Genomic DNA, 24,136 nt, shown 5'->3' on the forward strand with positions numbered 1-24,136 from the left:
TATGATAGGCTGTAGCCATTGTTAAATAACTTAACAGATATAATGTGGGTCTTGAAAAACATGACTTTTGATTGTCGAGATATTTAGAGAGAGTGTTATGTGATTATCTCTAGCCACATTCACCACTAACATAGTTGAAAGTATATTACCCACAACACTAAGTTACAAAAGTCTACAGTCAAATTTGTGCTCAAAATCAGTTTTGACAGGGTTCAAATGACTACATGTGTGCTAACGTACCTTAATTATCTATCCAGTCTACGACTTCACCTTAGGATTTCTCCTTAAGCGCCATGTGTATCTGCGGACCTGGAAATACAGTAATGAATATGACACCGGCCCTGACCTTAGTCACAAGAGCCATTTTGAATGCAAAGATGACAGAAACTACCCTGTAGCATGGGGAGCTCAAAGAATGTGTCCTAGAGATAAAGCGACATGTGGGAATGTTGGGTCAAAAGGACTCAAATCGGAACTCTAGAGGATTAAGTCTAAACAGCATACTCACATACTTCCCCTTAAATGTTATTCACAACGCAAGCTCAGCGTTCTTTATAAAAGGCCTCTCCCACTCTGTTCTCCTCCTACTTCCTTCTCATTCAAACATCACCACAACAGTGTTACATACGAACAGAACTATATAGCCAACAAATAAAACCACTTGAGCTTCTAAAATCAACACCAACAGTCACCATGAGCAGAAACAATGAAAAGAGTGCACTAAGCACTTCAACGGAGCCCAAGCTCGACAAGTTCGATAAGTTGGATCAGTTACCGGTGGAGAAGTTTTTGGAGATTTTGAAACTGTCTTATGAACCACGTGCTGTCGTTGTTCAAAGATGTAGCGTAAGCGGTCTAGTCATTCAGACTGGAAGGAAATTCCCTGTTCCAGTTGACGACGCTGTGACTGTCCATGAGATACAGAAGCTGATAAAGCAACCAGCGCAACTCGCAGTCAACAAATTATGGCGAGCTGAAGCACTTAAGACTTATGGAGTTATTCTTGGAAAGGCAATTAAGCAAAATCGTTACTACTATAGTCACGCGAAGGGAGGGTTGGTAGCTAAATACCCTGAAGACCAAAAAATCTATTTCAGCTTTCCGGACGACACGTTAGTCTACCGGCCAAATTCAACGGAGCGCAAGACTACACTAAAACAAAATGGCGAGGAGGTGGTAGGTAACGATCGGGTTGTTAATATTTGGGGTGGATTGGCGCCAGAAGATGCTTTTGGTCATCTGAAAGCTCTACTGAAGAATAATAATAATGTTGCTGGTGTGAGTGAACAAGTCGTTGGGGACGATCACGACAAGGCGGACAACAATCTTGAGAAGGTTCAATCCATTGCTCTTGGGAACTTTACCTGGCTTGAAACTAAGGATGAGGCCGGTCTCGCGGATCCAGGTATGGTTGCTCGGCAAGCATTCTACAAAAGTGTCGAAGATGGCTTCCGGAATCTCAGGGAGTTAATTCTGATCTATCGTGTTTATTACCAGCGTCCTGCTAGCGAAGCCTCTGATTCTTCTGATAGCAGTGCGGGCCCGAACCATGTCGACCTGAGATCAACTCAAGTCCAGGGAGAGGTTAGGAATATCATCACAGACATGTTCAAAAGAGAACAAAAGATACGTAATGCTTGCAAAATTCCGGAGATTATATTCTTAGACGAAGAAGAAGAGGGGGCCAAATATTACTTTGATCCCACTGCAGAAGTTTGAAAAGCAGTACCTCCATCCTGGTACAAACTCGACACAACGACCGAAAAACCTGATTTGAACACGTTGACCACCGTCATAAAAAACCCTTGTATGAGTACGATGGAAGAGAACCACAAACAAATCCCGAAAAGAAAACACCAAAAAAAATTCTTTTATACTTTTCACGCTACTCGCACCATAGACGAACTTCCAGCAAAACGGCTGGCCATCATATATCCATATCTAAATTTCGAGGCCCGTTAGGTTTTTGTGCCTGGGATCTCTGCCACTCTCTTCTTTTCAACTCATGATATCGAGTTTCAACTATCTTTTTAGACATTCGCTTGGGACAGGAAAATTTGTACATTAGAATTAAAGTGTGTTCATAGATCGGAGGAAATAGGAGCTCTTTAGATGTATACCTGGAAAATTAAGACATGTATCGTTTCAAGACAATACTCTCTGTTGAGGAAATTCTGATAACGCTGTGCTGATGAGGCCACCGAATAATGTGAAGCTGAATTCAACTTATAGGAGACTAATTTTTGAAGTGGAATTTCGGGTTTGACATATAGCTCAATGAGGTATCAGTTAACCAAGACTATTGGAGTAATGAGCGATATTATGTCATATTAATCGAGTAAACATCATGTCTCGACTGGAACTTGACGTTGTTGTCCACCGCAAGCTATCCTCGGCACGCATTGACCATTCCCAACGTAGCCGAACATCCAGCCATCAGCAAACATCTTGAACGCTATTACACCCGAACATCATGTATTCCTTTTAGCCAGACTCACTCATCTAACCAATAATCATCATGGCTGAGCTATTCCAGAATCTCCTGGACTACGTCCCCTCCCGCAAAACAAGCTTCATCATCGCAACCTCAGCAGCAACCACACTCATCCTCTCAGACGCGATCAGACGCAAACTGAACCCCGTTCCAAAACAAATAATACCAAGTCCAAGAGCCTCTATTATTCCCAGTCTATCTTACGAAGAGCAAGACAACCTGCCCTATCCTCCAAATCTCTTCCCCGGCGCAAGAGACGTGGACAGTCCGGTACGTTTCAACCCATATCACGTGCAAAATCAAGAACCTAATCTATACAGTACGGAACAACGCGAATCTACGAATGGGGACCCGAAGACGGTAGGAAAGTCCTCTTAATCCACGGAATCTCCACGCCCTGTCTTTCACTAGGCAACATCGCCCATGCCCTCGTCCAAAAAGGCTGTCGCGTGATTCTCCTCGACTTGTTCGGTCGCGGGTACTCAGATTCCCCAGATCTCCCGCACGATTCCCGTCTTTACACAACTCAAATCCTTCTGGCCATTACCTCTTCCCCTCTCTCATGGACTCTTGACGGGTTCAGCATCATCGGCTACTCCCTAGGCGGCGGCATCGCCGCTGATTTCGCTGCCTTCTTCCCCCATCTGATTCAAGGTCTTGTGCTGCTAGCTCCAGCTGGACTCATTAGACCATACCATTTCGGATGGCAATCGAAGATTCTATATAACGACTTCTTGCCGACTCGCGTTCTCGAGCATCTGATCCGGAAACGCCTCATGGATGGTCCCTCGGCCTCGAATTCAATTCAGAAACTCACGAAAGCACCGGCTTCATCTACGCCGATGCCAGAAACGGCCGTTGCTGCTGAAGTTAAAGGGACGAGCGATGTAGAGTTTCGGGCTTCGCCGTTGAATATACAGAGGCCGAATCTGACGGTTGCGAGTGCGGTGGGTTGGCAGTTGGGACATCACGAGGGGTTTGTGAGGAGTTTTGTGAGCAGTATTAGGTATAGTAGTATTAGCGGAAAGAATGAGACTTGGAGGAAGCTAGGGAGCTTGAAGGTGCCGGTTTTGGTTATCGTAGGGGATACTGATCCTATCATGTGAGCTTCCCTTTTCCTTTTCCTCCCGCTAGGGACAAGAGGCTCGGTTTCTTGTTGGAGCCGAGATTATTACTGAGTACTGTTCTAACATCCTGTAGTGTTGCAAATGAGTTGGAGGAAGACGCTAAAGAAGCAATTGGTGCCGATGATGTGGTTTGGAAAGTCGTACATGGTGGACATGAGTTTCCCATCACGCATCCAGATGAAGTCGTTGGGCATATTGCTAAAGTGTGGCGTATTTAGATTCGGGTTAGAACAGATTAGAATGCAAGTAAATGACAATTATCTTGTCGATCGCGAGGCAATTTAGGTTCCTGCTTTAAATCTTATTGACCGCTTAAAACACACAGGATTTATGACTTAACTACTTTACTTCTACAATAACTTCCCCGGCTTCTAATACGTTATTGCCTGCAGATAAACTCACATTTCATGTATAAAGTGTATCAAAAATAGCCCGTGTTGGCACCGAGGCAATGAAGAAATGTAACTCTTTAGTAGCACAACAACACAGCCCACATGGAATAAGTAATTTAATATATTCATTTCGTAATATTTATGTTTAGATATAAATAGTTGTAGTATCAAAAAACGCCGTTCATATAATCATATATGTTCCATAACCCCTCGCTAATTAGCCAAACGTAAAAAGGCCGTCTTGGTATCTATGTTGCAAAAAAAAGAGAACAATCGGGGATATCTATATAGAACGCTGAGATCATGAGAGAGGTACTGAAACCGAAAGAAAATTTATAAGAGTTGTGTTATCCATAGTAGGATGCATTTTGACCAAGATGCCCGTAAGGTTGATTGTTGGCAGGTGCCCGCGTCGTTGGGGTCTGTTGCTGGAAGCCCTGTGTGGTGCTCACAGGTAGACCGTCGTACATGAAGGCACCTTCGTGTAGGCCCATTACGTTAGATGTTGGGTAGGTCGATGGTGAGATTGTTGCCGACGTGTATTCCTGGGCTAGTGGGAATGCTGAGGTCGGTGTAGGAACGAAGTTTCGTTCCGGTATTTGATGAGAGAAATTGGCGTCCAATGAGCCATATGGACGTGACAATGTCCTTTGATGCTGGTTTTGAGTGAAACCCGCATCACTGGTCCTGAAACCACGAGTTTGATTAACTTGGTTGAGGCCACCAGCATCTAGTGTGCCAAAGGCGCGTTGGTCCATGTTCTGGATGCCAAATGCATTGTTGCTCGCATACAATTGATTTTGGTTGTAAGCTTCTGGGGCCATCTGCTGTGGCACACCAAACCCTCCATTTGGACCAGTCGAGAAGAAATTATCAAAGGTTGAAGTTCCAAACTGCTGATTGTTCATAGGAATGTGAGGTGAGATGCTATTCATATTGAATGGGCTCTGCGACTCCATTTTCGCCCGACTAATTGGTGTGATGGGTGTGAGATTCTGCTCGACCGGACTGATAATTGTGTTTGCATCCACATTTCTAACTTCAACCAACCTCAAGACCGGCAGACTGATATGCTCCATATGCTTGGCCAGATGAACTGTAAGCTTCTTCCACGTTGTGAAAGATTTGCCGCAGAACTTGCATGCCTCATCTTGGGGTCGGTGTTGTGTCTCGTGGTGGCACAACTCGAGCATCTTCCATGCTGGCTCTGTCATCCGCGCTTTCTTGATTGCAGCCTTCGTCTTCTGCTTTGGCTCTGGCAGTTTATGTTCACGAACCAAATGCTGCAGAAAATTATCTTTACGATAGCAAGGGTGCCTGCAGTCGTCAACCTGGCAGATCCACCATTCCAAGTGGCGATGGCGCTCATTTTCGTGTCGAACCCAATCGGCCTTTCTCTTGAATGACTTGGGCTCTTTACACTTATCGTAGGTGCAAGTAAATGGCTGCACATCTTCATGAACATGCTTGGTCCAATCAGATGGTTTCTGGAATTTCTTCGCTTTGAAACACAGCTGGCACTCGAATTCAGCAGGCAAGTTCTTGGTTGGTGGCATTGGAACTCCTGGAGGAAATGTCTCCTCACTGAGGGCGCCCTCCCCTGGATTCGAGTCCTCATCTGAGAAATCAGTGACAAGCTGAAGTCCGGTACTCGAATGGTCGGGTTCTTTTGGCTGTCCTTTAGCATCCAACAAGGTCGCATTGCCTCCAAGCGCAATGCAAAGACGACCAGCACCACAATTACGGTTTCCGGTAGCTTGAGAATGCTTCACTCGCAGATCCAACAGATTCTTGTAGCGGATTTCCTGTTGATGCGCAATCCTGCTGACCAACCAATTGTGCTTCGGATCCATGTTTGGGTTGAGACGTCTTACATGAGCCTTGAATCCCTCATAATTCGGTACGATAGGATCTTGCTCACCCTCCGATTTGAGATCAATCTCATCGGCCTGCTCATCTTCCTCGTCCTCGTCCTCGTCTTGGTCTTGCAGTTCAGCCTGATGCCTTGTATCAATTTCACTGGGCACCTCGACAGGTGGGGAGGCCAAAGTAGGCACGGGTGGTCCTCCATGCCCTCTCCAAAGCCCTGCAAGTCCACTTTGGCCAGGATTGGGAGTCGTTTGACTCAAATCGCTTCTGCTTCTAGCGCGATGAATCACTCTGCTAGGCCAGCCCAGATGATTTGGACTCTTTGGCGAGGTCGCAGTAGCACTGATAGCACCGTGACTTGCACTAACTGATCCATTGCGTGCGTGTGTGGTGCCGACAGCAGCTAGAGGTGCCACCATGACAGCCATTGCGGTATTGATGCTGGGCGTTTGCCGTTTACCAAAGCTTGGAGTTCGAGGTGGGGGTGCTAGAGTGCCTTGGCTATTTTGACGTGAAGCAGGCGTGATCTGGGATTCATCTTGAACATGGTGTGCACTTAAGCTGCGTTTGAGTTTGCTGCTGCTGTTAGGTTTGCTTTCACTGCGCTTGCGAACGATGTTTGCCAACTTGTCGAGTCCTTGATCGAAAAGGCTATGCTGTCGAGTGGCAGTTGGCTTACTGATACTGAGCTTTTTCAGAAAGCTACCACTTTGAACAGATTCCCAATCTGCAAGACTGGGCTCACTACGCCGGCGAGTTCCCCATGTTGCAGCTCGCGAAGCGATGGAGATGGTGTCTGCATGCCTCCGGAATCTCTCCATCGCGTCATTCGAGGTTTGAGGCTGGAAGGTGGTAGTCATGATATAAGGCACAGCTGGAGCATCATTCCAATGACGAGGTTGTCTCATCAACTCTATATCAACTTGGCTCAGCGGTCCATTTCTCGATTCCGTATCATAATACACCTGCCCAGCAACTGTCTTGTTTTCCCGTATACTGGCAGCATCGTCAACCGGCCCAATATTGTCTATGTTTTCCGCGGGGTCTGGATGCTGACGAGGGGTTGATTGTTGATACCACTCTCGATTTGGTGGGGGCGGTGGGAAGTATGACTGCCCAGCTCTTTCTTCTTCAGCCTCACTACTCCCACCAGCCTGGGACCTCCACTCAAAAACTTCAATATTCTTGTGCGCAATGCGACGTCGCTCTTCTTGCTCGTCCAGGGTCTCAACTGTTTCGTTTTCAATGGCTCTTCTACTGTTAGGGTCTAAGCCCGATTGACCAGTCCTCTCATTCGATCTCCATGAGCCGTCCTCGCCTCGCAAGACTGAAGCTGCTTGGCTCTGTGGTATTTCCCCATCTGAAGTTGTCGCGAACCTTCCTTCTCTACTGTAGGGAGCACGCAACGGCTCCGTGTAACCCTGACTCCACTGAGAAACCATGACATGGGGACTGTGGTCGAGCCCAGTCATTGTGGTTGGCTCAAGGCCCTCGGCGCTTGTGTGACTACTTCCACTATGATCCGGCGTCAATTGAAGATTTGCTGTGTTGGTATTTGGCGTGCCAACTTCAAAACTCTGATACTGTGGTTTGTGCAAGTTGGTGTTGAGCTCTTGTGCTGTTATCGTGGCATTCGTTTTTAAATCGTTAATTGCAGCAGGCGATGGTGTATTGGGTATGCTTGTATGAACTGGGCTGAGCGGATAGGTCGAAGCTGTCAACGTATCGGACGCCGGCTTCTCGACTTCGTATGGCAGATTTGGTAAAGCGCGATTGAGATCGGAATGTGTATATATTGTATTTCCGTATATGTTAGAAGGAAGCGAGTCCGTTCTGATCACCCCAGCACCAAAGTCTACTCCCAAGAACTGATCTTCACCAAGCTCACTGAAATTGCTTTGCTGGTAAGTGCTATATTCCGAATAGCTGTCGCCCGGGGTACTTGTTAGATGGTTGGACGGACTGACTGAATTGCTTGCGGTGTGCGACGAAGGGAAGGGCGAGAGGTGTTCGTTATCAAAGGTGTTGTAGAGATGAGGGTCGTTCACGTCGAGGTCCCCGACAAACTCTCGTGAGTCTTGTGCGTCGGCGAAAGCAGAGGTGTTGTAAGTTGTAGAAGACATCTGTGTGACCGAGAAACGAAACAGATGTATGGAGCAAGGAGGCTATGTATATATTGAAGCAAGAGGTATAATGAGGTAGGCTCGAGAGGCCGGGCCTACTGACAGGGACAGAGCTGCTGCTGATGCTGCTGTGGTCTAGCTGGTCGAGGTCGATTAAACAGCACGGAGCCAGGCATTGGTCATGGTGTAGGTATGCAGCCTGAGGAAGTGTGGGATGGGATGGGATGGGATGGGATGGGATGGAGATGGGGTTGATGGCGGTGGTTCGTGGTGGTCGTGGTTCCTGGCACCTGGTTCGTATTTCGTAAATAGGGCAGGAAAGCGGGCGCTAGGTTTGGTCTCTTCGGTCTGTCTGCAGTCGGCCGGGTGCTATATGCAGCGCGTTTGGGGATGAGGAGCCAGATTTAGCTACGCGCGAGGGCAGAGACTCGGGGTTCCGTGTTACAACAGAGCGTGCTGGAACTGGAGTGAGCAGTATCAGCGTTTAGAAGGACGGGGGGCCGGTTGGAGATCAGCGCCAGCGGTCAGTCGCGATGGAACAATAATGCGCAAGGTGTTGGGTGTCAGTTGGCACACGATCAATTGATTTTCCAGAGGGGCCCGCGGTCCAGAAAATTGTGCAAAGTTTGAGAAGAGAGAGGAATGTCGGGGGTGCATGTGGAGGTTGTATGAGGACATTCGAGGGAGGCCAGGACTGAGGGGCTTAGATTGGACATGGAGGGGGAGCTTGGAGCAGAGGCTGATGCGCAGTCGATCATTAGCGAGGACGATGTGGTTGTTTGCCTGACGTTTGACAATGTTATCAAAGCACGACCAACACAACAATCGGAGAATGCACAATAGAAGCAATGAGTGGTCCAGCAAGAAGCCGAGATCCAGATGGTAAGACTCGGACATCAGTAACATGATCGAGTGAGACAAGGAGAAAGAGACAATGGCTATGTCTATGGCATGGTATGGGCACGATATGGGAGTCTGCGACTGAAAATGCCTGCTTAAACACCTCACAAGTTGCCTACAATCATCGGCTGAGATTGAATTTTTCTCCTCTCTCTCCAGATGGATCTCCGGTTCAATGACAGAGTATCGTCGACGATGATGATAGGATAGCCAGCCGCAGCATTGCATCCCAGGAGATCTGCCTTGCAATTGTGCTAACCTCCAGTCAGTCAGCCCTCGGATTTCAGGGTGGCTGTGCCTCTTCTCCATGCTCAATTCAACCATCTCTGAGGCCGTTGAAAATCGCATTGAGCAAGTGCGGAAAAAGGCTGCGCAAATATGATCAATTCAATTGATCGTGGGCCACGTATCGACAAAAAGACTCAAGGACAGGAAACACCAATACACATTCGCATCTTTCTTTCTTTCATGTACGTACTACGTAGCACCAACTCCAAGTCCAGCTGGTCATACTGCGTTCTGGTAGGCTTCGTTTACGAACAACATACACCATATTTAAAGCTACTCGGCATGGTGAGACTCTGGGAGGAATTGATTGACCACCGTACGATTCGTACCAACACTGTCACCATGTGGTGGTTTTCACTTGCCTCCTCTCAAACTCGCGCTTCAAGCCTCCCTCTCCAACCAACTCTCCTGCATGAATTTTATCTCCGTTCTCGGGATCCAAGATGCACAAAGGTCTTCAGACGATACACAAGCTCAAACAAGACAAGCTTGTAATCTACGTCAACATAGCCTCGCCGCAATCAGTGACCGAAGGACTGTTATCCGCAGCAGCTCTGCCCCTCCACTACCGTGGAGGTTAAAAGCCTAGCCTTATGGTTTCTACGAATCAAATCCTGCAAATCCGGTAAATTCAACGTCCCCTCGATCAATAACCCCTCAAGTGGGAATTGAAAGGTCACTGCGGCGAGGTGTATCAACGGCATTCTCCAATCAGCGAGCTTCCCTTCCCACTTGTCAGCCTTGAAGTCTGGATAATCTGCTATGCAGATATCGGAAGAGGTTCCGCGATCTTGGAACTTCACAAAGACGGGCCATCTATATCGTTGACGCGATTGTGACATGAGGCTCACAGTTGCGATCTTGCTGTTCGAATCCTGCCAGATGTGTTGTCATCACTTGGACGAGAGTAACTAGTCAAGATTTCGATCATTGCCAGACTCAGGTATCTCCTACCAGAGTCCGGCCTCCACATGGCAGCCTGGCCTTCAACGGCTTACATGTCCCGGTTATTCTCACTTCAAGTCCACCTCGGAAGTTTGACCGTTGCTGGGATCGCAAGTACCGTTGTCTCCCGTCACTGAGGCTTCGGGCCAGATCAGATCTCCAGCCAGGACCCTGAGAAGGATCGCGGCTTGTTGGATCCTCCCGAGTGGCTTTGACGTTTCCCGTCTGATTACTGGATTGTTCTTATGCATAAATGAATTGCCATAAAGCTTCGGTTGCCACATTGGAGATGAGAATCTTCAGTAAGATTTTTGTGAACATCACAGGAGGAGCAATATCCGTCTCATTATTCAACCTTGCATGGCCTCAGTTGTTTGTTCTCAAATTTCCACCAGTATCTTTGTCACGCAATCTGACATAGGCGGATTCCAGTACATCTTTCTCATGTTGGCTACTGGCCGCCTTCTATTTTGCTTCTTTTGTTGATTGTCTTGGAATTGTGTACGTCTTGCATGATAGCAACAGGCCATCGAAAGCCGAAAGCCGATAACAGCTATGAGTCTGCCTCATTGAAAAACGTTGTCTCTAATACAAAACCTGAATCAATTGTTCTGTGGCTCAACTACCAGAAGTCTCGATGAAAGTTGCACCTTCATATCCACAGAAGTGTTGTGATATTCGATATTAGACTCACTTTCATCCTCGTGGCGTATAGGACTTCAGGCTTTACCGTGTAAGCACCACAGATCTGAGATGCTATCTTGTACGACGGTTTATGGTCTGCCTGGGTGTCATACTTACAGTGCTAGAAGCTGAGGACTGTCTCACTCAGCGCTGTCTGACGGTATGGCTGGGAGGTCTATATATGAGGACTTCAAGCTCTGATGAAGATAACGTGCGGCAGTGAGCCAGACATAAAATCTCGAGCAGTCAATGATTTCCGATTAACAGCCTCGATAATTCTCAAACGAGGAATTTCCCAGAATTTCCTATGCATGTTCCCCAATTTATTAATTTATTATGAGACTAACGGGACACCTTGTTCATACATGGCCATGTCAAAAAAGGGTTCACAACACACGCTCCTTGATAGGTACCTTCAGTCTTCAAAGTAGAGGCAATCGCACATTCGTTGTTCAACTAACCGATTAAACTCGCTTTTGAGACCGAACTTTGCTGTTCCACTAGGGCAAGGTGTGCCTTCAGACTTCAAACAAAGTGCTGGAGGGTCGGTTTGGGTATGTCGTAGAATGGTCCATGTTCGCCATCACAGGTTTGATGTCTACGAGGTATGTCTTATGCTGGTGTCTTTGACTAGTGCTAGACTTTCATAATCAAATTTGTTTACCAAATGTAGCAAATAGGGCTCCTCAACGATTAATATGATCGAAGCCTCTTAATCATCAATCGTTTCATAGAATAATTGTATAATCATAAGTAATTCCTGAATCTCTTAATCGTCAATTATAGAATATTTCTATTTCGTAATTAATTTATGATTAATCACCGAAAACGTTTTAGTACTAAAGAGGTATAAATATATACTTTTTTTCGGACCTAAGAAAATTATAAGTTTATTTTTATCTTTTACTATATTTTAGACCCTATATAATAGTAGTTATTAAGGTCAAAAATATAATATACTATCGATGATTAATCATAACTTTTAGGCCTTAATCATCGATCTTTTCATAACTCTATACCTTAATCACGAACAAAGTCTCGAGGTCGATAATCATGAGACTTTCATCATGACTAAATCATGATTGATGATTAATCATCGAGCCCTAGTAGCAAACACATATTCACATTTCTCAGTGAGAGGATGACCAACTTTCTTTATATATATGCATCGTCTCCAAACCAATTCTCAACAAAACCTCCATATTACTCTAAACTACATAAATACAACCACTTGCTGGGTACAATACCTGCTGTTCCTCAGCCTCTACCATGACACTACATTCGTCTCTTTCAACATCGCTCTGGTTTGTTAGCAGTTTCCAGCCCTAGGAGACGATTAAAAGCATACATTCCAAAGAGCTGATAATGTCAACACACTGTCGAGTCAAAGCAAAATCTTTGTTCAAACACCCAAGCCTTGAAATATTTTCTTGCCTTCAACAATAAAACCGAGGTTAGGGTTAGTTTAAGTGAATAACATGCATAGACAAACTTATCTTTACGTCTTGAAGCTCAGAGCCGTCAAAACCTATAAACTGAAAACAGGTGTCATTCTGTCCATCAAAACAAGAGATAGTGCCATGTACAACCAAGGTAGGGACACTGATGGCTTTACAAGAGGCAAACCCTCAACAATGAATCATCAACTAGTTTACTCTACTGTAGAGAAGTTTATAATTCTCCTATCAGCCTCTAAATCTAAAACGGCGTCAATAGAAGATACTCTTCGACCGTTGTTATGAGCGGCAGGTTGAGACATTTATCAGACTCCAAGCTCGACGAGTTCAGAAGTTCTACGACATTCGCGGTCGCATTGAGAGAGGAAACTGTATTATAGATGAGGCAAATTGAACATGAGTATTAAATAAGACCTGCTACCTCCGAAAGAACATGAAGAAAGACATGTGTTATGTCTAGTAACAACTCACAGTCCTTGATTTCTCAACTAAGCGCTGAAACCAGCAAAACTTATTAGGGTCTAACGAGACCTGTGGTCCTAGAAGAGGCTGAAATGAGACATATAAGGGATGCTTATTCTATTTAGCTGTTTGATCTGACTCATTTCCATAAAAATGGATTGGACGGATCCCAAAAACAGACGATATATATTTTACAATGGCAAAGCGTTGTGTCAGGTAACATGTATGGATAGCACTGATGGCTTGATGATATACAGCAAAATTTGGTCAATACACAGGACTGTTTTAGATGTCAACACTACAATTCGTGTATCTTTCATAAGCATAGACGGAATCATGGAAGTACGATTTCCTAAAGACCAGTATCTATTCAAAGACTATTGTCAAGCGGCTAAGATGTATCATTTGCCTTACTGTATCCATAGATCTCTGGCAGTAGCTCTCAAAGAGTCAGCCAAGAACTACACCTTTCCAAATTGTACAATGTGTTGCTGCCAAATAGAATTTTTCCAACCAGTGCTTCTCAGTCTGGGTCCATGCTTCCTCGTCAAATGGTCTGATAGTGCCTCACTCATTAAAGGAGCTTCATGTTCTCCTTGCCTCTTTTTCAACCCTCGTTCCTTGGAGAGACACTCTTGGACTTAGGGTGTCTACCAGTTTATTGCGGCGGTGTAATCTTTGCTACCGGTTCATTGGGGGTAAAACCAGGCGCTCAAAGAGCAGGAGGTATTTCGGAGATTTGCTGAAAAATAATTTCAGCATTCCACCCTGCCGACTCGCTGAGCGAATTTGATTGAGGCTCCCCTTCCCACCACTGAGCCTGTCGCAAAACTTCCATATGTTGTCGTAGAAATCCAACTCATCTGGTGAAGGGCAATCTGGTCGTCAACTCCTATTACTTGACGGAACTACCATCTTGCAAGCCAATCCATATATCTCATCATATTTCTGCTTCAATCCAATTTGTCCAACTTAACCATCCAAGCGAATTGTAAGTGCAATCAAACTCACATAAGCCCCAAGGCTCAACGCAGATAATACAACAACTGCATTACCACTCGTCCTAAACTTCTTCCTTCCCATCCCGTCATCTCCGACTTCACTGAAAAATTGCCGATTCCCCTCGTGCCTCCGATACATACTCACCAACAATATGCCCGCTCCATATGTCGCAAACAACGCGCCGATGGAGTAGAATTCGGACGTGAAGATCTTGAGCACCACGAGCGCAAAGGAGAATTGGCCGAGCGCCGTACGGATATATGCTCCCTCGAACGTTCGTTGCGCCGCGCGTATTTCAACCAGCCTTTGAGAAGTGAGTTAGTGCCCCGATAGCGTGTAGTAGATTGAGCCTTACTCTTCAGCTGTCAAAATCACGGAACGCGCACGATGCAGACGTAGATGAAGTCGATCTTCGGGATGAGGCTGTAGGGCCTCAATTAGATCCATAACTGCTTCCTTTTCGCTTCCAGAACAATGTGTTATCTCAACTGTCTTTCCGCCGCAGGAAAAGATAATTATCGCAAAGATAGAGACCAGACGGATGGATGACGTGCTACCAGAAGAGCGAATGAAAGGAAGGTTACCTGAAACATGCCAGCCCACTTCATTTGGGGTGGTCCCTTCCTAGTGTGAGCGGTCGCTGCTTTGCCTGTGCCTGTTTGCTTCTTTCCGTTCGGGGCTAGAATCCGTGGGGTGCGCTCAAATAGTGTGGAAGTACGGCATAAGCGTCCCTGTTAGGAGACACACTGCTGGTCAGTCTTTTGGGCCGACTATTTACAAACGGGAATGTCGACAGCAAAAAGAAAGCACGTCGTTGCGAATGAGGAAGGAAGAAAGAAAGGAAGGTATAAAGAAGCTTGGGTCAACGAGAGGTCTCAGAGAAATATCACGACCTTGTTGCTTGGCTTTGTGCGGAGTTTATTGCAGGGCATCAGCTGCGAGATGATTGACACCGGGATGTCACTTCGATTTTCAGACGGATCGGCCCGGTGTCGGCTCCGAGCCAGATCTGGATCTCTGCCAAGAATAAAGGGGGGTCCCCGATGTACTCCGTATGTGAGGTTGAGCAATTCGGCAGGTGGTATTATATCTACAAACGGTAGGTAGCTAGGCAGGTAAAAACATCAAAGTCACAGAACTGGGTTTTTTCCGCATTCTCAACCCCGCCGGATGAATGTCTTGATAGCATGGCATGTTGGGCAAACAATTCGATTTTCTTTGCCAACGAGCTCTCTTACTCTGTATTATGGACATGAAATTTTCCTCCCAAAGCTACATTCCTCCATATCACGTTCTTCAATTTCCTTGCCGATAAAATCCCCTTGCCGTAACGTCGATCTCGCTTCTATGCTGCCACAAACAGGCCGATTCAGTGTCTTCGTAAAGTGCCGTGAACTTCATTGAATATATACCCAATCCGTCCAGCCTCCACAATCCATACAACTATTTTCTGGGTATAATGCTCATCTTTTGGGTATTCCTTCTTAATGGAGATCCAAGCGTCAACAAAAATGCGCCGTTCTAGAGATTTTACATGCCGTATCATCAATTCAATGCATTAGCGAAATACGTAAGTGGGGTGTCTTTCATCATGTATCCTCAAACTTCTTATCTTCCCGGGTGGCCATGATATCCAGAATGAGGTTGAGGTGGTCCTTGATAATAACCTTGGGGTTCTTGATAGTATGTAGGGGCTGATGGTGGTGCTCCCGAAGTGGAATGATGAGCGTCACCAGCATAATGAGCGGCCGGATTAGGACGAGGGAGACTTTCATGCTGAGAATATCCATAGCCTTCACTATTTGATCCAATTGGCTTCGGCTGGTACTGATGCTGCCAGGACGAAAAGTTCGCGGGAGGTAAAGAGCCTGCCGAGTGAGGGTGTGGAGATGGCTCGTTTGTCGTCGCTGAGGCCGTCGGCGCCATCATACCGCCCGTTGTTTGGGTCGAAAGCGGCGGGTACATGCCAGCGTGCTGCTGACGTGGTTTGGTGGTGTAGTGGTCAGGAATCGAGCTCGATGGTGATTGCGTATACGATGGTGTGTACTGTTGTTGCTGTTGCTGGTTGTGCAGACCTTCCAGATTGCTATAGGAAATCGACCGCTGGGGAACAGACCAAACCAGGTCATCTCTGGGACTAGGCTCCGTATGTGGAGTTGGCCAGTTTTGTGGTGGTGGAATGTGTAGATTGGGTGTAAACGGTGAGAAGGCTGGGGTAAGAGGGGAGTCCTGCGAAGTGTTTGCTCTCCAGAATGTTTGCGGAACCTCACCTTGACCTTGTTGTTTGAGCCCTGGAGACGCATCTGGGGCCATCCAGTTTGTCGGGCCATGGTTGTAGTCGAAATTACGTGAAGAAGTGACGACGGCTACTTTCTCAGGGAAACTGTTGAGACCCGGAGTGAGTGGTTTTCCACCTCTGTTTTCAGGCGAAAAGCTTTCTGTTCGCTGGCGCTTCATCTGGGGGCCTCCTAGATCCTGGATTGGCGGCATATTCAGAGGCGGATAGGGCAAATTCGAAGGAATATCTGGAAGTTGACCGGAGGAAGTCGTAGGTGAAGTCGACTCTGAGGCCCTGCCTGTGCCGCTTTGACTCTTGGAACCACTACGTCTTGGGTCTGGCTGCGGCTGCTGATCGACTGGGTAAAAATTGCATTCTTTCTTTAGTCTGATGCAATTTGAGCAGCGATTTTGCGGATCCGCAGGTGCTGGGATACAGCGAATCTTTCGCCGACGACAATGACCTGTTCGCGATCAGTTTTCACGCACGCCATCGCTTTCGCCGTTAAAAGCCGCAGTTATTATTACTTACCGCATGCGACTGAAGTCCTGTGGTAGCCAAGTTTGTTTCTTCTCTTGTCGGCTGAGAGCGCAAGTGCTGCTGCTTCGGCTGTTGCTTGTCCGCGCACATTGGGAGTAGACATCGATCTTTTGATCTTGGCTGCTTTCGGAGCAGCTCCTGGTCCAGAATTTTTACTACCAGTAGGTGTCGGCGGTCCTGGAGCAATGGCTTGCGGTTGATGGTGCTCTAAGGGAGGATGGTGGTAGCTCGGAATCAAGTTGGTCGGAGTCTCAAAATTATTTGAGGTTGGAACAGGATATTGATACGCCATAGACGTCGCTACTGCATTCGATCCCGATGATGGAAATGTATTTGATGGATCTCCCAAAGGCCACATTCCTGTCTTCGACGAGAGTGAGCTTCGCACAGATACTGCCATCAACTGCGTTCGCTCTTCATACGGCCAGATCCAATAGGGGTTCCACAGTCGGCTACGAAGTCAGAGAGCAGACGTTCTTGATGTTGCTTTACAGGTACACTCTTTGCCCTGGATTCTGGTCGACGTAGCAGGGCGTGTTTTGGTGTGGAGATTGATGTTGTTGGGAGGAAGCACTGGCGGAGTAACTACAATAATGGTGAATGTAGAATGTACCTCAAGTAATCACCTTCGAAATCCAGGAACGAGTGGAGAAAACAAGCGGCGCGAAGTCGATCAAAGCTGACAGCGGCACTATCACTGGCGTTAAATAGCGGCAGGTTAACACGCAAAAGGCTTGCCAAATATACACCCCAGTTCTGCGCCAGTGTCAGGGAGTTCGTTAATGGCGCTTTCTTTCATATCATAACGAAGGAAGACTGCAGAGACCATAGAATAGAATGTGGCTTGAGTAGCAGTTAGGAGAACTTTTTGCTAATTTGCAAGGTGGCAGGTCAGTCGAAGGCTTCGAAGCTTGCTTTGGCGGGATAGGGACTCTCCGTGGGGAGCTCGAATACAGGAAGAGCGAATGAGAGAGTATGGCTCAGCGCCACTACGTGCACCAGTGCTCTGCAACAGTCCTGATGGCAGATTATTTCCGAAGCAGAGGAGACGTTGGATTTTGGTGACAGACTAAGACATATAATGGTCGACGAATAGCCGTATAAAGTCGAGGCAGAGCCACACCCTAACCCCCAAGTGAGACGTTGTGGCAGGATAATGTGGTGGCAGAGGGAATGGTGATGGGTTACAATGATAGCGGCAGTGAAGTCAGTGGAGTCAATGGTGGCGGCGAAGGATTTCGACGAAGGTTGTGAGAAGTCAAGAGTATCATGAGAGTCCAAGAAAGAGATCTTCGAGATTTATTGATCTAAAGCACCAACAACATTTGCAGTTACGCCACGGAATTGGGTCACCCTTGACCACTACGAAAGCGGATCAGTTGAGGCCAGCTCCAGCCCTGGTACACCTTATAATTTACATGGCATCCTAGGTCCTCCTTGGCGGTCTTTTTTTTTCNGATTCGGTTTGGTAACTCGTATTCTACGCTGCTGCTTTTACCTGGCTTCTATTACCTCTTCCTGGACATGCTGGCCCAGTGGCCTTGATGGTGTATAACTGTCGCGACATGCTGCGAATCTTACCAGCAAAGCACATTTTGCTCTTCAGTTGCTTTGCTGATCAGGAGCATACTCCTCTACATTTGCTGACATCTTAGTCAGGGGCCAAGTTTGTGAAAAGGACCGGTTTTCCAGTTCGGAACCATGGGTTGGAGTTTGGGAGAATGAATAGCCGTTTTTGGTATGGCTTCACAAGTCGCCGCACAGAAAATCGCCGGAAAATTTACAAGAGCTCAACAGTTGCTGAAGAAGTCGCCTCTGGATCGACGAACAGGATATCCTTTGTGTCAAAGGGTCCAACAGAGGCGGCTTTGGTGGGCGATCCGCCAACACCAAACCGTCATGATCTGACAGGTCCTAGGTTTGCTCTGGAAGGCCCACTCCTGCCCACGAAAGGCTTCTCAATAATCTGTGCTGGTCGTCAGCACCACTCGCCGCTCTGTTAACCAGAGCAAGAATTTTGTTGGCGTCCAACTTATTCAATAGTGAGATTAGCGTCGGATGTCTGGGGGCAAACTGAATAACGAGGGGGCAATTTGGAGTGTATCAGGTAATTAGCGAGACCGCCTCCTGATCCACATTCAAATTGAACACTCACGGACCTTTTATCCCCAGCAGCGCTCCCCCACTAAATAATGCTCCAAGCTGTCTTCTTACGACCATGGTCGTGATAAACAAGAAAAGCTGTTTTCATTGTCGTCGCAATTGCCCTCGTTCACAACTCCTAGACAACTCCCCTATGCACCAAGATTCCTGGGTCAATACATACGGAGTAGTTCTATTTGGACCCACGAGCACATCAAATAAACTTCTCCAGGTGACCTTCTCAGCCTGGAAACCAGAGTGGGCATCAAACCGAATGATCATCAAGCAGAAGTAGTGACAGACCTTGCAGGCTATTCAGCCCAATGCGAGAAGAACGTCGCAAATGGTGCTGCAGCCCGAAAAGAGTTGTGACTGAGTCTCTGATCCCCTACTCATACAGCTATGCCTACGGATGCAATTATCAAGAAGTAGCCCTTCTTGGCTGCCCGCTCAAGCTGCCAAGTTGGTAACACCACGTTATCATCAGCTCGCTACTCGGACTTTTGAGACTCCAAAAGTCTAGGTAGTCAGTCGTGACTCTCGAAGTCGTGGATGAACTTGCTTCTTTGTCTAATTTGCACCAAGCTAGGCTGGGCAGTTGTTCATGCGCTACAGGGAGTCTCGCGTGGGCGCCTTATCCGTTATTTTTATTACGGATTCTGTCACGTCAAGGTCCGCTAGAGTACCAGCTCTCTAATTCTTATTGGTGAACCTTTTCTAAAAACGCCGCTGAGTCATTAGGAGGGGAATTAAGGGACGCAACGCGGAGCTCAATAATAAATCCTTCATCGATACTTCCACCACAGCGTTGTTATGACTATGGAGAATGATATACTTCCCCACGCTTTGAGCCCTGATCGATGCTTAAGTGTCGATCATTCAAGATAACTCTGGCCTCACCACCGGGGACGTGGAACAGACTGAAGAAAGGGGAGCTAGTCACTCCCCGCCGCCAGAAGACATGGCTGACCCTAGGGACGAACCGGATATTCAGGGGGTTTCGCTCATCACTCACGTGCTGTCATGCGTGAATGGTACGCTATACTGTCACTGATTGAAAAAGCATGGCAATGATAAAGAAGGTTTGGCGCTTGACATCTTGGAAGTGTGCGCTAAAACGATTACTACCTTTCGTTCTTGTTTAGGACATTAGAAGCGAACTCTGGCACACTGACATATTGGAGTCGAGTACGCGCGACACAGCGCTTCCCCAATAATCCCAACGGTATGGATGTTGGGTTCATCCTGTGACCAAATCTGGGCTTTGCGTAAATAAGTGAGCGCCCGAGATTCCATAGACCGTCGTCAACTGTACTCGTAGACAGTTGGTAGAGACTGACTCCTGACGGTGAGAATCGGTATCAGCTTCATCAAAAGCTCGAACCACGATTGCCCAATGAGGAAATAAGTCTACCATTTACGTGCGTAGCAAGAGCGAAGAGGGAAGAGGAAGTCCTGGGGAAGATCGATATTGAAAGGCAGGGATATCGCTAAATATAGACGTGATCTGATGCACATGCTGCACTGTTGCAAGCATACTTGGCCGCATCGCGTGCTCCCTGGAGAGCAGTGAGTGCTCTTTGAGAAGCGAATGTTTGTTTGGTTGAGAATGTCTGATACTAATCATGTTTTTATTGCACCAGTATTGCCAGGAAAACGTCCTTCGTATGGGCAAAGAGTCAAATCAAGAAGGTCTTGCAAATTTTCCGGTTATTCGGATCGACGGAAGGCTAACCCCCGTGGGTCCAGCTCGCATTTGAAGTGAGGAGCTCTATTGGAGGAGGTCAGTCACATGATCTTTCGGACTCATATCCCCTTCCGAGACTGGCGAGCTCGAGCTCACGCTTCCGACAAGACGGTCAAATAATACAAAGCAGAAGGTCGAAGTGAGTGATACGATCGGAGTGCTCCACTGAAAAAGATCCATCTCATCCATCTTTTGGTCCAGGTTGCCACAAGCATTTCTTCCGTATCGGCTTCTCAACGTTCCAATACCTACCTACAGTAGGTATGTGCCAGTTTCTATTCCACGGGATCGCGATGCAGAGCTCCTCGAATGGCTGGAACACAGAGCCTGGGAGAAATTCTCCGGTGAGCCTCTCTTTTATTCCGAAGTCACAACAGCCGTGCTACTTTGTACATGGCAGGAAACTGTCCGACATGAATTGACAGTTCCCGGGGTCATGCAAAGCGGTGTTGACTTATTGTGTGGACAGCAGTCAATATCGTCGTGATTGGGCAATCGAGGAGGGTGGCCCATCCTGGCAGTAGGCGATTCTGCAATATCATGGTATATCCCGGGTTGCCACGAGCGAAAAAGAAGCTTTGGGTTTTTGCCTAAAAGCTGCTGTGAGCACGACCGCAAGGATGGAAATCAGGCCGTCTCGTAACTTCCTTCTTTCACCTCTTTGGCGAGAGTTACGAATGGCAACGAGCACCAACTGGCGGCCAACGTCCAACACATTCAGGGATGAGTTGCCGAATAGCGCAGCTTTCCATCACGGTACCGCCACGTTTCTGCGAATCGGAGTTTCCATTCCGTACATCAGAAACAGCCACTGACTTTCCTTTTGTAAGTTCTCGCAAACGCTGCCAGGAACACTCTTTTTTCGTTGTTATTGGCAGATTATTAACGTCTCGTTCAACTTGCCTCGGCGAGTTTGTCGATTCTAACTGCTTCAGGAATTGAATCCGTGCTTGAAGTCGAAATTGGGATTTCACCGAATACGGATGTACATCATCTCATCGCCCGATAGCCTGCAGCTGAGGTCTGAGACCTCAACGTTGCACAAGCCTCTGGCCCCGAACTGAGATAGACCTAGGTAGTAAAGACGATATTTTAGTAATCATTATTGGCAGAAGGACTTTATCTCTCACACCGACACATTAATCTACATGGACAAGTAGCCAGAAGGCGCCACATGCAGGAAGCAGCTTCAAGATCGCATCTCCTCATCATTGTTGAGAGCAAGAGCGGCACTCCTACTATCCACTTGTCGTTCAACGTCGCCGAGTATGTTTGGTGAGCGAGTGCTACATTGGTGCTGCTTTCCACATGGTAAAGCACGGTGTGTGTGCTATATTGAGTTGTGCCTGTGGTTAATAACAAGCACTTGCTGCAGAAATGCATTTTCAGGTTCTAATTATAACTCATGCAGAGTTATTGATTCCTGAGCTTGGACTTCGTGGTCTCAGCTTCGTCTCCTTTGCTTTCTTATACTTGGCCCTGGGCCTCATTTCAGGCTATTATCTTTGAGGCAGCCTCATTTTATTTCCATATTAATATCGTCATGTTGCATTCTGTCAGTGGCTCTTTTTCCACGAGAACTCTTGTATTCCACGCAATACCCACGTTGTCTGCTGCAGCTTTCAGACGAGAATGCATAGCTTTACTTCACCTGGGATTACGGCCAGCACAGAAGGATGGAGGTGCATTACCCGAAAATCCCTGTGCGAATCTCTTGACATGATACTCGTCAATCTCGATTTCCATATCAATTCACTCTGCTTGTGGTTTCTGCTTTCATGCTAAGAATTGGGGATGTCGTTGACTAGAAGCCCATTACCCACGCCATCGATCACTTGTTGTGCCTGTCATATCGCAGATTTAGCCCAAATTTATTACCAGGCTCAACTTGACATGCGAATGTCTAGTTGAACATATGGTTGGCATGGCACTAAGAAATCCTTACGGTGGCATTCAAGTCAGCTCAACCCCACAGTCCCAAGTGGTGACATTCTGCACTCGCGCCGCAATCCAACCCACGAGACTGTTCCCTTGAAGCCTCACGTAATCCACGTGGTCATGTATGCATCTCCTCGCATCGTTCCTTCGTGTGGCCAGAGAGTGCTGCTCGTTGAAGAATATCCCTCGACAATCTACTATATGACAATCAACAACGAAACGAGATCGGGGCTGAAGTGCAGACCGAGCGTTAGTAATAAGTATGATGTGCGAAGGAAGCACATGAGCTGACGATTATTTCAGACTAAGTTGTTTGTCAGCGTGCTCCAGTCGTAGTCGGTGTGAACCAACATGAAGCTGTTTCAAGAGCTACATTGTGCAATGATCCTATATGCAAGTGCCCACGGGATGACCCGTCCTCGTGGTGGTCAATATAACTGGCAGTTACCTGTGGACCTACGAAGTACCAACAACCATTTCGACCTGTACTTTTTAATTTTCAACAGAGTCTGAATCGTCCTGTTTTCGGGGAGTCATACAAAAATCCTCGATTCTGTTTACTTAATTGGCCCAATATACACTATACCGTCAACTTGATCTTTCAATTATTAGAGTTTTGTCTGCCACTTATATTATCCACCGCGAGCCGCCATACATAAACGTTCAATACAAACTTCGCTTAATGTGCGATGCGGTAAGTATTGGTGTGGAATCACCGAATGAAAGCGAAATGGATGACAAGATCGCCTGATGAGAACATCAACAATCCAAAGGGTTGGCCGCGATTATCTGTCGAGCCCTCGATAAAATCCTGAGATATAAATTACAGAAGGGAGTGACTTTATTCCACATCTTTTGACCTGCATTGAAAGTGATTAATTTGTTTGCGCGATATGCGTCAGCGGCCGACTGGTCAGAACCATCCTTCTCTACCTATTGACTCAGGTATTACAAGAGTCTGCAGCATTCCGAGACCCCTGATAATGGTTTCCGCTTGCGTCGCTGATCCTGCAAGTTCTTGGCCAGAAGGATGGTTTAAACCAGTTCTTTAGCACAGCTTGATTCGCTAACCTTTTATCCAAGGGAAGAGCTGATAATATCGTTTGAGCCAGAGAGTTCAGCTATAGAACTAATCTAGTAGATTGTCAATCCTCTTTTGAAGATGCACAACTTCCATCATTCCAGGTTGGTATACCAGTTACTTTTGTTATTTCTCATTGTTGCATGTCAGCGATCTACAGATTTAACTGGCAATAGGCCAATCCCTGAAATCGGAATGGAGAATTGTGTGTCTCCGAACCTTCTTAATTGGCAACCTGTTTATGCTGTCTCCCATTATCCCAATTAAATTAGATGATATTCGGTGTTTCTCTTTCATATAATGTGCTATCTCGCTAATGACTGAATCAATCTTGCCCTCGTATGTCTGCTTGAAACAGTTCTCACATTGAACCATGCTCATTCAAAGAATACTGTGGTTGGATTTTCAATCCTTCAGATCTCCGTTAGAACGGTGGTTCTGTAGGTCAATAATTATATCCAATAAGCTTTGAAATGTGGGAAAGACTGACGAGGAACTGCCCAGGTGCATATTTCGGTCACAGCGTGCATCAGGACTTTCATGGAGTGAGTCGGGCAAACTCATATCAATGGGTTGGTCTAAGGGTTTCAAATTGAAATGAAGGATGGAGCTGTCACCTGTCCTCAACTCATCACGATTGATACTACTTAGTCTTGTTTCGAAACTG

General features: G+C 46.7%; 5 protein-coding genes across 5 annotated transcripts; 2 read left to right on the top strand and 3 right to left on the bottom strand.

The window, feature by feature from the left end:
• Positions 1 to 693: 693 nt before the first annotated feature.
• Positions 694 to 1,719, top strand: GLAREA_00337 (uncharacterized protein; the record flags this gene model as incomplete). Its single annotated transcript, XM_008085095.1, has 1 exon — positions 694 to 1,719. The coding sequence occupies one exon, from the start codon at positions 694 to 696 to the stop codon at positions 1,717 to 1,719; it is 1,026 nt and encodes a 341-aa protein (XP_008083286.1).
• Positions 1,720 to 2,518: 799 nt separating this feature from the next.
• On the top strand, positions 2,519 to 3,839 carry GLAREA_00338 (alpha/beta-Hydrolase; the record flags this gene model as incomplete). The annotated part of the gene is made up of 3 exons (XM_008085096.1): positions 2,519 to 2,764; positions 2,815 to 3,596; positions 3,695 to 3,839. The coding sequence occupies 3 exons, from the start codon at positions 2,519 to 2,521 to the stop codon at positions 3,837 to 3,839; spliced, it is 1,173 nt and encodes a 390-aa protein (XP_008083287.1).
• A 521-nt stretch (positions 3,840 to 4,360) lies between these two features.
• Positions 4,361 to 8,005, bottom strand: GLAREA_00339 (C2H2 and C2HC zinc finger; the record flags this gene model as incomplete). Its single annotated transcript, XM_008085097.1, has 1 exon — positions 4,361 to 8,005. One exon carries the CDS (start codon positions 8,003 to 8,005, stop codon positions 4,361 to 4,363), a length of 3,645 nt encoding a protein of 1,214 aa, XP_008083288.1.
• A 5,708-nt stretch (positions 8,006 to 13,713) lies between these two features.
• GLAREA_00340 (uncharacterized protein) lies at positions 13,714 to 14,190 on the bottom strand (the record flags this gene model as incomplete). The annotated part of the gene is made up of 2 exons (XM_008085098.1): positions 13,714 to 14,047; positions 14,099 to 14,190. 2 exons carry the CDS (start codon positions 14,188 to 14,190, stop codon positions 13,714 to 13,716), a joined length of 426 nt encoding a protein of 141 aa, XP_008083289.1.
• Positions 14,191 to 15,351: 1,161 nt separating this feature from the next.
• GLAREA_00341 (Zn2/Cys6 DNA-binding protein) lies at positions 15,352 to 16,919 on the bottom strand (the record flags this gene model as incomplete). Its single annotated transcript, XM_008085099.1, has 2 exons — positions 15,352 to 16,484; positions 16,553 to 16,919. 2 exons carry the CDS (start codon positions 16,917 to 16,919, stop codon positions 15,352 to 15,354), a joined length of 1,500 nt encoding a protein of 499 aa, XP_008083290.1.
• Between the last annotated feature and the right edge of the window lie 7,217 nt (positions 16,920 to 24,136).

This window comes from Glarea lozoyensis (genome assembly GCF_000409485.1).
Source record: "Glarea lozoyensis ATCC 20868 chromosome Unknown GLAREA3, whole genome shotgun sequence".
Classification (NCBI taxonomy): Eukaryota; Fungi; Ascomycota; class Leotiomycetes; order Helotiales; family Helotiaceae; genus Glarea; species Glarea lozoyensis.